Source organism: Coenobita brevimanus, chromosome 73 (genome assembly GCF_032717465.1).
Source record: "Coenobita brevimanus isolate Jiangsu-jjx chromosome 73, ASM3271746v2, whole genome shotgun sequence".
Taxonomy (NCBI): domain Eukaryota; kingdom Metazoa; phylum Arthropoda; class Malacostraca; order Decapoda; family Coenobitidae; genus Coenobita; species Coenobita brevimanus.
In genome coordinates this window covers 29,638,913-29,656,550 of record NC_137026.1, presented here as the reverse complement: position 1 = coordinate 29,656,550, position 17,638 = coordinate 29,638,913, and the positions used below count along the sequence as shown (strand labels likewise).

The following is a 17,638-nucleotide window of genomic DNA, read 5'->3' as shown; positions in this document are numbered from 1 at the left end:
CGAGGATGGCGTGGAGGAGGTTCTCGAGAGCCACACGAAGGAGCTTCTCAACATGGAGATCCAGCAGGCACACCAGGAGGCAGAGGAGGAGGAGGAGGAGGTCATCCCTGAGGTCCGAGCTCTGAAAATCAAAATCCTAAAGGAGATGCTAACAAAGCTGGATGAGATAATTGACCTTATGCAGACACACGACCCCCTCCCATGGATGAAGCAGGGATACGGCTAATCAGCTTGAGGAGGGGATGAAAGTCTACAGGACAATGCTGGAGGAGAAGAAGAGGGCGGCCGGGCAGACCACAATCACAGCCTTCTTCAAGCAGACCCTCATCATGCCAGCAAGTCACAAAGGATCTCCCTAGCCCTCGACCAGCAGAGCATCTCCCCAGCCATCAACCAGCAGCTCAACTCCCCAGCCTTCAACTAGCAGAGCATCTCCCCAACCTTCAACCACCAGAGAAACACCAAGGGACACCTCCTGCTGAGGATGTGTTCGGCCTACTGTGCTGGACCTAACCTCCGGCTGATCCCCGTCTCCTGTGTCACCTGTGTCTCTACTTAGGCACTCTGCCACTCCATTGCTGCCTTCCTCGTCCCACCCTCCATCTCCCACACCACCTCAGCCACTGTCTCCGTCTCCCTCGCCACGATGTGAGCTATTGCAAATGACTCCATCGCTACCGCATCATTCATCACAGCGGTCTCCCTTGCCACCTCACCGGTCATTGCAGCTGTCTCCCTCACCACCTCCTCTGTCATTGCATCGCACTCCATTGCCACCCACAGAGCCATCACATCACATCTCATCGCCTCCGCCTGAGTCATCACATCGCACTCCATCGTCTCCGCCTGACTCATCGCCTCCGCCCGAGTCATCGCATCACACTCCATCGCCACCCTCCTCTGACCCTCCCCTGGAGATGGGGTTTGAGGACTTTGATAAGGAGGATTGAGTGTTGGGGAACACCACATGTCCCCTGGCCTTGGGGGGAGGAGCAAGGATGATGACCAGGACCAGACATGGACTTACAAGAAGTAAGTGATGAGAGGTGTTTGATATTCTCTAACCTATTCCTTAAGATTTTCAGGCTTTACTTGCTGCTTTCAGTGAGTTGTTTACAGGTGTTAGGCTTGGATTAGCTTCCTTGACAGCTGTTAAGCCATTTAGATTGCCTTTAAACCTATTTTTGGGCTCATCTGGGTAGGTTTGGGACTTGGTTTGGGGGGAAACCCAAGGCTGGTAAACGGTCCACATTGAAAAACATGTTAAAAGTACCCCAATATACGATACCCCGGCTGTCGATGGGGTTTTACCTAACCAATTAGATCATTAAACTGGGGTATGCCTGTATATATGCAAAACCTAAAATCACTAAATTATGACAAATTATTTAGAGAGCCTCGGAGGGCCCAATACCTGCCCAGGGCCCCAACCAAATGAGCAAATTCGCATGGCCTTGTGGAACGTGAGAGGTGTGAATGAGGACAGCAAGAGGGTGGAAGTAGTGAATGTGTTCAAGAGTGCACAATATGCTGTGATGGCACTGTGTGAAACAAAGATGAAAGGGTGTGAAGTGGAGGAGTTGGAGGGTGTAAAGTGTATAAGGTCAGACATGAATGGGCGAGGAAGATGCAAGGAAAGAGTTGCTTGGTTGATGAATGAAGTGTGGCAGAGTGGAATGAGATATTACAAATGTGTCAGCTCGAGATGTATGTATGTCAAGTTCAAGTTTGTGAAGGTGAAAGTGGCAGTGATTGTTGTGTATGCACTGTGTAAGGACAGGAGTGAGACAGAGAAAGATAGATTTTGGGATGAGCTGGATTAAGTAGGAGGAGAAATGCCCAGAAGATAAAGTGATTGTAATGGGCAATATGAATGGGTAATAATGGAGTGCCACGAGAGAATGATAATGGGAAGCGACTGAAGGATATGTGCCAGGAAAGGAGATTGTGCATTTGTAATTCTTACTTTAAACACAAAGAGGCACATAAATATACTTGGTACAGAAGGAATGGAGATCATGTTGAAAGGAGCCTGATTGATAACATGCTTGTACAGAAATCGATGCTGGGTTGTGTTGCTCATTTGAGGGCTGTGAGAGGAAGATGTGGAGGTTTGTCAGATCATATGATTGTGGTATGCAAGATCAAGGTGAGGGGAATGAAGTGGACCAAGAGAGAGAGAAGCTGTCAGGGAGAGAGACTGAAAGTTGGGAAGCTGTGGATCAAAGAAATGGCAAATGAATACAGGGCCAAAATACGGGAGGAATCAGAATCAGTGAATTGGAATGAAATGGATTTAGACAGATTGTGGAGTGTATATAGGGACTACTTAGTTAGGAATGCTAAATTGGTGGAAAGAGTAACAACAAAGAAGAAAGGTACGGCATGGTGGCTGGATGAAGAGGTTAAGAGAGCAGGGGAGGAAAAGAGGAAGAAGTGGCTAGAGTGAATACAGGACAGGGGTTCAGTTGAGATAAGAAATGAATATGTTGACATCATGAAACACGTACAGAGACTGGTGAAGAGGAAAATGAAAGAGGTAAATGATGATCTTGCAAGAAAAATGAATGCAAATTACTTTGAAAATAGGAAGTTATTCTGGAATGAGGTGCGGAAATGTAGAAGTGACAGTGGAAAGAAATGTGCAAGTGTGAAGGATGTAAAAGGTAGATTATTAACCCATGGAGATGAAGTAAGGATCAGATGGAAAGAATACGATATTTTGAAAGTCTGATGAATGGGACTGGAGAGAGCAATGCGACTGTTAACATGACTGGTTTGGGGGGCATACAGAGAAAGAATGCAGTGCCAGGAAACATGACACTTGCAGAGGTGAAGAACACTGAGAAGCAGCTGAAAAATGGGAAGGCAGCTGGGTTGATGAGGTGTATGCTGAGATGATTAAGTGTAGTGGAGAGAGCAGAATGAAGTGCTTGTTGGAGATATGTAAGCAGGCAAGGATATGTGAAACTGTGCCAGTAGAATGGAAAAAGGCAGTGGCTGTACCCCTGTACAAAAACGAAGGTGAAGGAAGTGAGTGCAAGAATTATCGTGGCATAAGTCTATTGAGTGGTAGGAAAGGTATATTGAAGAAATATTATGGAGAAAGTAAGAGAGATATCAGAAGTCCTAGTGAGTGATGAACAGGGTGGCTTTAGGAGTGGCACAGAATGTGTGAATCAAATATTTGCAGGAAAAGAGAGAGTGGAGAAGGTGTGTGTGAGAAGGACTATAAGGTGTTTATGGCATTTATGGATCTGAAAAAAAGCATACGACATAGTAGACAGAGAAGGATTGTGGAGGGTTTTGTGCATGTATGGAGTAGATGGTAAGCTGCTAGATGCCATCAAGAGTTTTTATGATTTTAGTAAGGCATGTGTATGGAGTAAATGGACATCTATGCAACTGTTTCACAATGAATGTGGACGTCCAACAAGGTTGTGTGATGTCCCCATGGTTGTTCAACATATATATATGGATGGGGTGATGAGAGAAGTAAACACACGAGCAATATAGAGAGGGATGGCATTGGTAATGAATGGTGATGGATGGAATATCTGAAATTTGTTGAATGCTGATGATGCAGTGCTACTAGCAAATACAGGCAAACCCCGGTTTACGATACTCCTATATGCCATACCCCAGAATAGTGATGGGCGGAGAAATACCACTCTACCCTGCCTGATGATGGCCGAGCCCCGGTTTAATTTTTTTTGTTTTTTGTTCTTTGTTTTTTTACAATTTTGATGAGATTTTAGACTTAAATTCTGTGTTCACGTTGATTTAGAAACTGTTTTTAGACTTAGATTATTATGTTTTAGTTTCCTGGAAGCCAAGAAACCATTTACAACGCTGGGTGGTAATCTTATAACCAAACCATACGTGCTCCCTACATGTCAACAAATGGGTTAGTGAAGGGTTAGTGCCCCTCCCTGTAAAACAAATAACTCAGAGTCGAATGGCCACCCCTTACGGGATTATGGCGTCTGGCAATAGATAGATATAGTCAAAGATAGAGTGAACATTGTCATTTGGGTTACAGATTCTCATCCATCATACAAGGCACAAAACAGTGTGGACAACTAGGCGACTCAACGAAGAATACTGTGTTTGACCATGGAACATCTAACCAATCATGGAGTACACAATAATAATTTTAAATAAACATTAATAATTATAAAAGGCTTAAAGAATAAATATTTCCCGCACTGATGAAAACTGTGACATCAATAAATCATGTGTTTACATTCGGGCTGTTCAAGGGAAAACGTTTTGAAAATACAAAGGAATTTCTAAATAGATGTTGGAAAATAAGAGAGAAGAAAATAACGGGGCTCAGTAACCAGAACAGTAACTAAAAAGATATAAAGAGGGGCAGTTGAATTTGCCATCCTGATCGCATCATCACTTGCATTCCCCCTCAAGAGAATTCCCCGTCAAAATATCAACAATTCTTCGTCGCAACAATTCACACGTTGGATGATTTTGCGCCATTCATACCTTATTATTATGCATAAAAGATGTTTATTTAATTGTCTCGGGACTATCTGATGGTGGGATTGCATGCAATGCTGCTGCTTCTTCTCTACTGAGTTTGAATATGAGCTGGAGATTGCATTTTCCATTGACCTTGACTGGGTATAAGCAAGACGGGCACTGGTTTTAGGCTTAGGTTAGCTTCTTTTGCAGCTGTTAGGCCATTTAAGTTGGTTTTAATTTTTTTCTTTTTCTTTTTTTCTTTTTTTTTTTACTCATTTGGGTGGGTTTGGGACTTGGATGGGGGGCAACCCATAGCTCATAAGTGAATTCCTATACTTTACACATTAAATCATCTCCGATTTACGATAGCCCACCTAGCGATGGGTTTCTACTTAACATTTGCATCGTTAAACTGAGGTTTGGCCTGTACCTGACAAAAGCTTGGTAGACTAGTGCAGAGTTTTGTAGGTGTCTGTGATTGTTGTGCCTTAAGTGTAACTGCAGAGAAGAGTAAAGTGATGGTTACTGAGAGAGAAGGTGACTCCCAGTGTGATGTTACAGTGAATGGAGACAGACTGAAATTGGTGAGAGAGTTTAAATACCTGGGTACTGAGACAGAAAAGAGAGGAAAATGTGCAAAAGAAGTGGAGAGTAGAGTGAAACAAGGATGAAAAGTAGTTGGTGCTATGAAGGCTTTGATAAAAAACAGAGGCTTGCATATTGCAGCTGCGTGAGGCTTTCATGAAGGAGTGTTAGTGTCAACTTTAATATACGGATATGAGACTATGGTGTGGCATGAAAATGAAGAGTCAAGAGTAAGAGCAGTGGAGATACGAATGCTAAGGAATGTATGTGGAGTACTGAGAGTGGATAGGATACGGAATAATGTGATTCGTGAAAGATGTGGAGTGTGGAAGTCTGTGGACACCAGAATCGAAGAGTGTGTAGTGAGATGGTTTGGCCATGTGGAGAGAATGGATGACAACACAGTGGTGAAAAAGGTATATCTGAGCAAATCTGCAGGAGGGAGGAGGCAAGGTAGGCCAAGAAGAAGGTGGAGGGATATGGTGGATGAGTGTGTGAGGAAGGGAGGTATGGAATTTGGTGTGGCTAAGGGACTGACAAGAGACCGAGATGGCTGGACGAATTTTGTGCAAAGCAAAAGACAGGGATTTGGCACCCCTTTATAACGCGACAGCATTTGGATTGACGCTATCAGATGGGTATATGTGAAGCTACAGAACATGGCAGAGTATTTTTGGCCTATCTGATAGAGCCAGGATTCTGTGGGCTTGATTGATGAGTGAATGGAAGCATGGCCCATTGAACTGAACAAACTTAGGCTGTCTGGATGTTGCTACTCCTCACCCAGCCCTAAGGTGGGAAAGGAGGTCCAGATGATGACGATGAATGATATATGTATATATATTTTAAGATTAACCACTTACCAGCAGGGATCGCTGGACCACGCTGTGCCCCTCCAGCGAGGATAGCAGTGCACGATAAATTAGCTACTTCCAGGTCAACGGAAGTATCACTTAGCCTTTTCCCTTTTTTTTTATACTGTGTATACTTTTTGGTATGAGAATAGGTCATAAGGGACATTTCAATGGGTAATGAACAGGGAAAATTAGCGACCATGTGCACATAGGGTGTTGCCAGGTGATAAATTAGCTACTTCATGGCCAATATTTTATAAATATTTTTTAGCATGAGAATAGGGCATAGGGCACATTTCTATAGAAAAAGCGAATGGAAAAAACCGGCTGGGAGTTGCGTTGCGCAGCCAGGTTGTAGCATGGCAGGGGAGGGGGTTAGGGATGGGAGGTCGGGACGTGAGGCAAACACAGAAAAATGGCTAAACTGGTAACACTGGATGCAAGTACTAGTGGTATTAGCAGCGCTGCCTATAGCTACACACCGACAATACTGATGGATGATACAAGACTGCACTTGAAAGCCTGGGAGATTTAAAAAATCACTGGATCACAGAAGTGACGCCATGCGGTATGGTACTTATGTAATGAGTGTCGTGGTAGTGACAGCCCGTGGGTAAGGGGTTAAGGAGTTCTATCCAAAATAACTGTAAAGGAAGAGATGCTACTAAGCCTTTTATGTCACCTTGAATACAGCACTTATTTGGAACTCTTTATCCCTTCAGGTCAGTGATGTAAAGGGTGCCTCATATACTGATAATGCTCCAGTTACACTCCACTGGGCAGTTTCTCATGTGTTGTATGGATGGCTCAGTCAGCATTATCAGTACCTGTCTCTACATCATTCATACATTTCCTACCCTCACTACCACAACTATGGCCACACTACCCAACTATGCCATCCCCACAACGCATAAGATACTGCCACATGAGATTCTTGTGGAGCACTACTCACAGGTTACCTGTATTATTATTATTCTTACTACCTCCAGGTTAATTTGCTCAGTTAAATGGAGACTTTTTGATCTGGAGGGGTTAGATACAGCCAACAATAATCCCTTCACTAAAAGAGACATCCTGTAAACAGCAACTCTTTGGTTGTTGCTTAACCCTAGTCTATCTGGCCAAGCACACTCATCAGCCAAGTGTACACAATAGTTTTTACGTGACTGTCCTACAGATACAGGATAGTACTGTACATACATTGTGTAAGGAGCTAGTGGCCACTTCTGGTAGACAGCACCTCACCTGGGTTGGACCAGGGTCCATCCCACAGCTAGGTGCAGGGATATATGAGATCTGGTTCCTGGTTGGACATGGCAGCTGCTCCATCCAGGATGCATAGTGCCACCACATGTAGGCTTCTCATCAGCGCTAGGATGTCTCTGGCTGGTAGAGAGAACAAACTACAAATGACATCCTTGTTCACAACAGATTAAAGTGAAATAATGAGTGAAAACTGCAACTTCTAATTTGGGGCTTGTGCCTGAAATACTCCTTTATAATTAGCCTACAACATGAAGCTGCACAAAAAGATGAACTGTTTGTACAGTCAACACTAACTAAAAATTCTAGGATATGTGCAAGTAAAATGCTACTTTAAGTGAAACAGTTTCATGCTCCTGAGTCATGAGTGAGGATTTAAAGCACCACAAAATGCATTAATTATGACTTCAAAACAACTTTACAGGGCATCATAAGCAACTGTAAGTGAAGGAAAGGCATTAATTCAACAGCAGGTTAATTCATCCATCCATTATTATCCAATCCTACACCACTCATCAAGGTGTAAAGGCCTTAGGGGATTGGCTACTCTGTCCCAACACTTAAGGCGAGGGTGGTCAACTTCGTTTGTCCCTGAGTGGCAGCAAGTGAGCATTAAATCCCAACTGTCTTTTGAATGTAAATCCTTGTGGGATACAACCTTAACCCGCTACACCACCAGGCATCACTGGGTTATATAGTTATCACCCAGTGTAATGGATGGTTTCCTAGGTTACTGTAAACCATGTGGCTTGACACTAAGTGTTCTGTGGATTCACCTGAAGGCAGCACTACATCAAGCAGGTTATTAACAAAATACATTTAAACGAAACAACAACCAAAATGCTTTGCATCAAACAACCTCACTTTCATCACCATCACCTTGATAATTTTTCTCCATCTAATAACAGGGCCATAAGTCATGGTCATCATGACCACAGTCATCATCATCCAGTCCTTTACTTCCCCACATGAGTGGAAGTACCTGAGGTGAGGCTACTCAATCTATACATTTAAGTCAAGAGTGACTATACTCTCTTTACTGTAACTTGGCCCAGATTTGTGTCCTTTTTCGGCAAATTTCATGAAGCTCAGTTGTAGAATAAGACAGTACTACAGCTTTACATCTTTTCCTTAGCACTTGCATGTAAATAGCACAATATTCTAGTGTTAGTCTTTTGTTAGAACTCAGTATTCAAGATCAAGTGATGGCTATTTTAGTCCAAGTTAGAGCAAAAAGGTTGTAGTCACCCATGCCAGTGGGATTATGTGAGCAATAAAATCCAATCATCTCTTGAATATAAACCCATATGAGCAGCCACATTCATCTGGACTGCCTCAACCTACTGAACCACCAGGCATACATCTGGTTATATAGTTACTTGCCAATGTAGCATAGCACTACCTCCCAAATCTGAACATCTAATTTCCAAAAACCTCCACTTTCCAAAATGTTTTTTCAAGCAATAGGGGGTGTTGATATCATGTGTCTTTATAATGTTATGTATATTTCAAGACAAGTTTATTTGTGGATAGCAGATGATATAATACAAGGTACTTCACTGCAGTTACTGTTCACGGTGGTGTAGACTATTTTTTCCATGATTTTCATAGTTATCATTATGATTAGGGATTTGCCACCTCACTTTAACGTGACAGTGTTCAGACTGACTCTATTGGCTACATTTATGTGAAGCTACAGAATGTGGCAAAAGTTTTTAGGCATATCAGCTAAAGCCAGGATTCTGGGGGCTTGAATGACGAGTGAATAGAAGCGTGGCCCATTGGATTGGGCAAACGGGCTGTCTGGACATTGCAACTCCTCACCCTGCCCTGGGGTGGGCAAGGAGGTCCAGATGATGATGATGATGATCATTATGATTGTACATTACCCTCGCGTCCAGCACGTGTTAGTCCAGCACGATTCGAGTCCAGCACAGTGAGCAATTACTGTAATTAGTATTATTTAATACGTGTCAAGTGGGGTTGGTGGAGGATTAGTGCCCCTCCCTGTAAAACAATTAACTCTAAGCCCTTGGCCACCCTGTTTGGGATACATGGCATCTGGCAATGAATGAATGAATGAATGAATTTAATACGATTTAATTACTGCAACACGAGTGTGTTAGCATAACACGCACAGAGCTCCGAGAAGTGGGCCAAATCCGCAGAGTTCACTCTAGCACGATCACCCCCGGTCCAACACGGCCATGCTGGACATTCCCATGATGATGACAGCCAATGAAAAACTTCTGATCAAGTAGCCTTCCCCGCCCGTTATCGTGATGCCGCCCAATTAAAAACGCTTCTGGTGTCACGTGATGTTTTGTTTACATTTCTCCCGCCACAGAACCACTCAGTCGCATAATTGCATTGGAAGGTGCTTTTTTCTTGCTGCATTTTCTGCCCTTGTTACAGCATTTTACCCTGCTTACGATGCCTAGGAAGCCTTCTGAGAACCCCAAGAAGCGTCGGCACCTCCCTCAGGCCACCAAGCTAGAAAGCATCGAGAGGAAGAAGAAAGGGGAGAGGAAAGTTAACGTTGCCAAGGCCTACGACATGAATGAAGCCAACGTGATCATAATAAAAAACTTAAGACAAGATCCTGGCAGTCGAAGGCTATCACACGGCACTTCATACCAGGTTTGCCGAGGATACAATGGTAAATTGGAACAGTAATGTGGTAAAATTGCCGACGATACCACGGGCATTTGGAATTCATCTGGATGGATTCCTGCTGAGGATACGATGGGGAAAACAGTGTGACCAAAACCCAGGTGACTCGACAGAGAATGTATCGTACTACAGCACTGAATATTTAGCCTGACACTGAATACATATTAATATTTTAGAATAAATATCAATCGTTTTGAAACCCTTCTCATCGGCGTGCGTACCAGTTTATAAACAAAGTTGCTTCTCCTTATTCTCTACCGAGTCAGAGACAGCGGTCACTTTCCACAGTCACGAGACGGGGCTCTGGCAACAGTGTGAGAAGCATGCACTTTGCCGAGGATTAATGGATGAAGATAGTGATTCTGAGTGTGATTTCGAAGGATTTATGAGGGAGGTTTGATTTCGAAGGATTTATGAGGGAGGTTTGATTTCGAAGGATTTATGAGGGAGGTTTGATTTCGAAGGATTTATGAGGGAGGTTGAGGAGGAGCAACAGCCATTACCTGCTAGTGACGCCAGCAGCCATCCTCCGGGGACCCAGTAGGACTAACTACAGCCTTGGATACCACCTTCCATTCCCAGCAAGCCCACCAACACTATCCTAAAAGGTTAGTTATCATTCATAGCACAGTACCATTTATTATAATTACAATAGTACCAATATATGTATAGGTATATGGTAGGTATTTAGGGTGACTTTTCTGAGGGTTGTTGACATAATTCATTTTTCTCCATAAGCTCTATTGTTAGTCCAACATGTTTTTGGTCCAACACGTGACCCAACCATGACAATATTACCGTGCTGGATGCGAGGGTACTGTATTTTCCAAAATATTAAATTTCCTGAAAAGCCTTTCCACCAAAGCATTTTGGATTTGAGAATTTGTACTGTAAATAGTTTCCTGGGCTACAAGAAACACCTACTTTACTTACCTGAATAAAAAACAATTTAGGCTTGCCAGCAAGTGAAGGACATTTATTTGGCGTGAAGTTCTTCCAGAGTTCTGATGTGTCCACTTTTGTATCATAGGTCCAAATAAACTCTTTGTTGGTGCCCTTATCCAGCCCTCCATGGCTCATAAACACAACAGCTAATGCATCTCTGTCACTGTGGTCTTGTTTGGAAGCTGAAATGAAGTAGTAATCGTCATCATCATCCTCTTTTTTTTTTTTTTTTTTTTTTTTTTCTCCCAACTATGAAGTGGCTAAGGTAAGATCCTGTACACAAGGACAAAGAATAACTGAAAGTGGGAGTACTATCAATAGCTTGCCCAATGATAATGTGCCTCCAGTAGCACAGTTAAATGATAATGATAGGTTGCCATGTTAAAAAAAAGCACTGTATTAGGGTACAAAGGAGCCATTGCCCTTCCACCAACTAAGATGTTCTTTCCACTACACCACAAAGGAATACTGCTTTGACATGGTGAAGAAGCTTGTACATCCCAGTGATCAGTGGAGCTTTACTATATTCATTTTACCTTAACCTGGCCCAAGTTTTTGGTCTTTTGAATCTCATTTCATATAGCTGAGTGGCTGAAGAAGACATTAGTATGACTCAACATCCCTTCCACTGCACTTCTTCATGACTAACGTCATATTCTAGAGTTACTTTCTTGTTACAACTAAGTATTCAAGATTGAGAGATGGTAGTTTTAGGCCAAGTCAGAATAAAAAAGGGTTTAATCAGGTGCTACCTTACTCGACAGGTTCACTGTTAAAGACCAGGTGAAATGTGTTCCCCTTGCAATAACTGCCTTAGCCAGCTTTGTGAGGTATTGGCTCAAACCTCCTTTCTAAATCACTATGACTATGCCCTTTTGACTCTAACTTGGCCTAGAACTGCCACCACTCCATCTTGATTACTAGGCTATAACAACACACTGAATGAAAAATGTGATGCAAGTTAAGAAAAGGTGCTATGGAATGGATAAAAAGCTTTAGTTATGTCCTTTTCTACCACTGAGCTAGGTGAAATAAGCTGCAAATGAATGAAAATCTGGGCCAAGTTATGGTAAACAGAGCACTGTTCTACCAAAATAATGTGGCATCATAGTACCAACCTTGCTCCAGAACCAACAAGAAATTGCGTTTATCCAAATTCCAGTACTCTTCAATTTCAAAGCCGAGACTCTTGAATGCTTCCTTTGTGATCTTCGCATCATGCCTGGCACAAGGACGTTTCTGGGGATAAAAAAGCATCATGAAGCTGTGTAGGGACATTTCTGGGGATAAAATACCATCATGAGGCTGTGTAGGGATGTTTCTGGGGATAAAATACAATCATGAGGCTGTGTTGGTCTAAGGGTCACATTTCAGTTTGCATAGGATACTTTACAGCACCTGTTTTTTAGAAATTTACAGTAAATCCTTACTATACTGAAACCTTGTTAACCCAAACTTTGGCTATATCAACTTCTGTGAGCCTACTGAACAAATTTCAAATATAGGGTGGTCTGCAAAATAATGTCCCATTAGAAACTTGCTTAACACTATCAATCACATCCTCATCAACACAACAACACACCATTCCATCTCTCCACCTCCTAAATCTCTACTGCATCCCACTCATTCTCTACAATCAAGTTAATCACTGACTTACATCAGTTTCCAAGGGTAGCCAGTTCTGAGGTAAGGTGACAGTGCCTTAAATATAATAAAAAAAAAGGACAGAACATGTCCTTGGCACACTCCAACACTTATCTATCTATCTACTGCCAGATGCTTTAATCCTATTAGGGGTGGCCTCAAACACAGCCTCTATAGCACTGTTTCCTATGCTATTTGGCTACCCTTCCTCCAACTCACACCCCCCCTCACTCATAGCTAGGAGTAGACTGTAGCACCAGTCGAGCAGGGCAGTACTCCCGAGGTGGATGGAAAGCTGATGACAGGGAGTGCTGGTGCTCCCGTTTCATCAGCCCTCAGGACTAGTTCCTGACCATCCCCCTTTGCTGAACTTTTTCAGTGTTTCAGTTACACAGAGAGTAGGCCAGCATGCTCTCCAGTACAAATTTCTCTAACTATCTACACCAAACTACATGCACAGTACACACTACACTTCCTATTCAAAATTTAACTAATATGGCGTCTTTTCACCAAGCCTCGGAGTCCACGGGGGGGGGACCATAAATGCCCTCACCATCCGCCCCTCTCCCGGTGACGACTCGAGGTGCCTGGAACCACTGTCTGACTCTCTTCTTCTTCATTTCTGCAACATTCGCGGCCTTTCCTCTAACTTTCGCTCTGTTGAGCACCACCTCTCCTCCTCTAAACCTCACCTTCTTTTTCTAACGGAGACTCAGCTGTCTGAGGCAACTGACAGCAAACCCTTTTCTGTATCCTCCTACTTTCTCTATACTCATTTCAAAGCCAAAGGTGGCTGTTGTGTATATATACGCAACAACTTATTTTGCTCTCGTGTTCCTCAACTCGATTCTTCCGAATTCTCTACACTCTGGCTTCGGCTTTCCTGTCATTCTCTGACTAAATATATCTGTGCTGTTTACTTATCCCCTAATTCTACTGACTATCAAAAATTCTTCGATTATCTTACTTCTACGATGGAACACATTCTATCCATTTCTCCTTTCTCTGAAATCTCCATTCTAGGAGATTTCAATGTTCACCACCACCTTTGGCTCTCCTCTCCTTTCACGGATCCACCTGGTGAACAAGCCTACATCTTTTCTATCCTTAATGACCTAGAGCAGCTTGTACAGCACCCTACCCGTATCCCTGACCGCCTTGGAGAGAGCTCCAACATACTTGACCTCTTCCTCACAACTAATCCTTCTGCTTACTCTGTTAATCTTTTCTCTCCGTTGGGCTCCTCCGATCACAATCTTATTACCTTAACCTGTCCTATCACTCCGGTACGGCCTGTGGACCCTCCAGGGAAACGTCGTCTGTGGCATTTTGGAGCCGCGGACTGGGAGGCCCTCAGGGCAGTACTTCTTCGATTTTCCCTGGAATGATTATTGTTTCCATGGCCGGGAGCCATCTGAGTGTGCCTTGCGCATTACTGAGGTTATTCTCTCGGGCATGGAGGCATACATTCCTTTCTCATATCCTTTGACTACCGCAAGAAAGCCTTGGTTTAATCACGCTTGTTCTAATGCTGTCCGCAACAAGGAGAGGGCCTACAAAAGGTACCGGAGCCAACCCACCCCTGAATCACATCGTCTTTACGTTTCTGCCCGGAATCGTGCTAAGGCTGTTCTTCGCTCTACTAAAAATAATTTCATCGATACTAAATGCTCTCAACTCTCCAACTCGAATTCTTCCTGCTCTTTCTGGCACCTTGCCAAAAATCTTTCTAACAACTTTACCTCATCATCCTTCCCTCGTCTTTTCTACTCTGATGGTTCTGTAGCTATTTCTTCTACTGATAAAGAAGTTCTCTTTGCACAGACTTTCTCCTCCAATTCCACCTTAGACGATTCCGATGCTGTTCCTCCATCACTTCCCCCCTCTGACTTCCTCATGGCTGACATTAAAATGTCTTCAGTTGATGTATTTTCTGCCATCACTGGCCTCAGCACTAACAAGGCATATGGGCCTGATGGGGTCCCTCATGTTGTTCTCAAGAACTGTGCTTCTGTGCTTACACCCTGCCTAGGCAAACTCTTTCGCCTTTGTCTGTCAACTTGTACCTTTCCTTCTTGCTGGAAGTTTGCTCTCATTCAGCCGGTCCCAAAGAAGGGTGACCACTCCCAACCCTCCAACTATCGTCCAATTGCTTTAACGTCCTGTATTTCAAAAGTTTTTGAGTCAATTCTCAATAGAATAATTTTAAGGCATCTTTCCTATCACAACCTTCTTTCCGATCGTCAGTACGGGTTCCGTCAGGGACACTCCACTGGCGATCTTCTCACCTACCTTTCAGACTCCTGGTCATCCTCCTTTCGGGACTTTGGTGAAAGCTTTGCCATTGCACTTGACATCTCAAAGGCTTTCAATCGAGTCTGGCATAAATCTTTAATTTCCAAACTGCCCTCCTACGGTTTCTATCCTTCTATCTGTGCCTTCATCGCTAGCTTCCTTTCTGGTCGTTCTATAGCCGCTGCTGTAGACGGCCATTGTTCTTCTCCTAGATCTATTAACAGTGGTGTTCCTCAGGGCTCTGTCCTATCACCAACTCTCTTCCTTTTATTCATCAATGATCTTCTAAGCTGTACATCTAACCCTATCCACTCATACGCTGATGACTCCACCCTTCACCTTTCCATTCAGTTCCCGCAACGCCCATCTCAACAGTTACTTCAACAAACAAGGGATGAGGCTATGGCACACCTAATGTCTGACTTGGCTCATATCTCTGACTGGGGTAAAAATAATATGGTTGTTTTTAATGCATCTAAGACTCAGTTCTTACACCTATGAACCCGACAAAATCTTCCACAGGTATACCCACTAATGTTTAATAATATTCAGCTTAATCCTGCATCATCCTTGAACATGCTTGGGGTTTCATTTACTTGGGACTTATCTTGGAAAGATCATATTACATCTCTTGTAAAATCTGCTTCCAAGAGATTGGGTGTGCTAAGCCGACTCCGCTCTTTCTTTACCCCTGCACAATTGCTGACTCTATACAGGGGTTTTATCCGCCCCTGTGTGGAGTACAACTCTCATGTGTGGGGAGGCTCCCCACATACAGCTCTTCTCAATAGGGTGGAGTCAAAGGCTTTTCGTCTCATTAACTCTCCTCCTCTTACTGACTCCCTTCAACCTCTGTCTCTTCGCCGCACTGTTGAATCTTTATCTCTTTTCTATCGCTACTTTAATGGTCACTGCTCCACTGAACTGTCTGCTTGCATTCCTCCACCTCTACTACGGGCACGTAGCACCCGTCTGGCAGCAAACTCTCATCCCTTTTCTGTCCAACTCTAATGCAAGAGTTAACCGTTACTCCCAGTCTTTCATTTATGCAACAGGTCAACTCTGGAACTGTCTCCCTCTGTCTGTATTTCCTGCTGACTATGATCTCCAGTCTTTCAAACACAGTGTGTCCAGGCATCTCAAAATGAACGGATCTTGAATTTGGCTCTCTATTGTATTTTGTTTTTCTCTTGGAGGGAACTGTTACTGAGGGCTCATGGCCTTTGGTTCCTTCTTCCTCGCATTAAAAAAAAAAAAAAAAAAAAAAAAAAAAAATATATATATATATAAATATATATATATATCCATCTCATCCCTAGTCTCCCCCTCCTCCTCTCCCACTCCAGTATTTACTAAGAATTTATTATTATGGCCACCAATAACTTTCAACACGCATACCTGCACCTTTATACAGTCATAATGACTATAATGATCCACTCCTCAACAGTCGGCTTCCTCACTGCTACTGTACTGCTTCTTTAGGTGCCCTGCTGAAAACTCTCCAGGTCAAAAGAAACAATGTAAGGCTCCCCTCCCTCTCCTTCTCTATTTTTACCAAAGATCTTTTCCTAGAGTTGCCAAACAATACATATGCAAAGGTGATTCCTGTGATACGCATGAAACCAAGCTGTATCTCATTCACAGTCACTCTCTCCCTGATCATAATCTGTAGAACTCTCTCCATGACATTTATAATAATCATACACTGTAGAACTCTCTCTATGACATTCATAATACAGTAGTTACTCTAGGCAAGAGCATCATCCTTTCCCTTACAAACACTCATAATCACATTTTCACCAGTTGTCTGGTACAGGAAACTCATCTGTAACTGCACTGATCAATCTCAGTTACTATTACTAAACTTTACACTTTAACTTGGCCTAAAACTGTCATGCCCGTAGCTTGAATGATGAACTGTAACAAGAAAGTAACACTAGAATATGATGCCAGCAATGAATAAGCCCTACGGATGGGATGTACAATCAAGTATTGCCTTATTCTGCTCATGACCTACATGAAATAAGCTGCAATAAGATGAAAATCTCTGTCTAGTTAAGGTGAATGAAAAATAAAGGGAGATGACTGTAAGTTTGTTTGTAAATCTAGAGACAAATTTACAAGCTCCCCTATCCTTAAGTTTTGCATTTAAACTTGCTTTGCTGTAGTTTTGCTTTCACACTTTTGAGTATATAGTCAAATTAGAGTGAATAATGATGTGTAAAATAAAGAAACTAAAATCCTCTATGAGAATACTTGGCTACAAGAAATTGGCTGAGAGAGAGAGAGAGAGAGAGAGAGGAAAACAGTGGTAAACAAATCATAAACCACCAATGAGAAACTATTATACACGGTGGTCTATGCATAACACTTCCACATCATGGGGTAATTTCTCATGTGCTGTGGTGATGTGATGTTTCTGCTAATGTTATAAATGTCCATCCTACACCATTTACTCATTTCCTACCTCCACTGCCACACCCACACCCACTACAGCAGACTGAGCCATCCCAACAATTCATCAGGTATCGCTAGGGGAGTTTTCAGTGTTAGAACTGTTTCTGGCCCCAATGAATATAGTACAGTAAACGTCCATCTCCAACCTCAAACCTCAATAATTCAATTACTTTCATACATAATCCATCTGTTCATTGCATACAATATAAAGAAGTCGCTGAGGAAGTAAAGGTACATTGTGCTGTTGATGTCGATGTGACTGAAAGTGTCAAAAGGAAAGCTTTGAAAGGTTTTGCCATGCGAAGAGCATGGAGAATGTGATTGAGGTGAAGGAGTTAAGCTGAAGGGAGGGACACACACACACACACACACACACACACACACACACAGCAAATGGTGACATGGAGGTAATTTGTTTGTGACCAACCCTTACATAACTACAT

General features: G+C 42.9%; 1 protein-coding gene across 1 annotated transcript in view; it reads right to left on the bottom strand.

Moving 5' to 3' along the window:
* The window catches only part of LOC145407514 (caspase-1-like), a 65,081-nt gene that overhangs the window by 14,864 nt on the left and 32,579 nt on the right, over window positions 1–17,638 (bottom strand). Inside the window, exons 4-6 of the mRNA XM_080278438.1 lie at window positions 12,971–12,991; window positions 11,918–12,038; window positions 10,788–10,981 (exon numbers count right to left, since the gene is read on the bottom strand). Of these exons, the coding sequence (XP_080134564.1) occupies window positions 10,788–10,981; window positions 11,918–12,038; window positions 12,971–12,991 (336 nt within the window). The remainder of the gene's footprint in view (window positions 1–10,787; window positions 10,982–11,917; window positions 12,039–12,970; window positions 12,992–17,638) is intronic.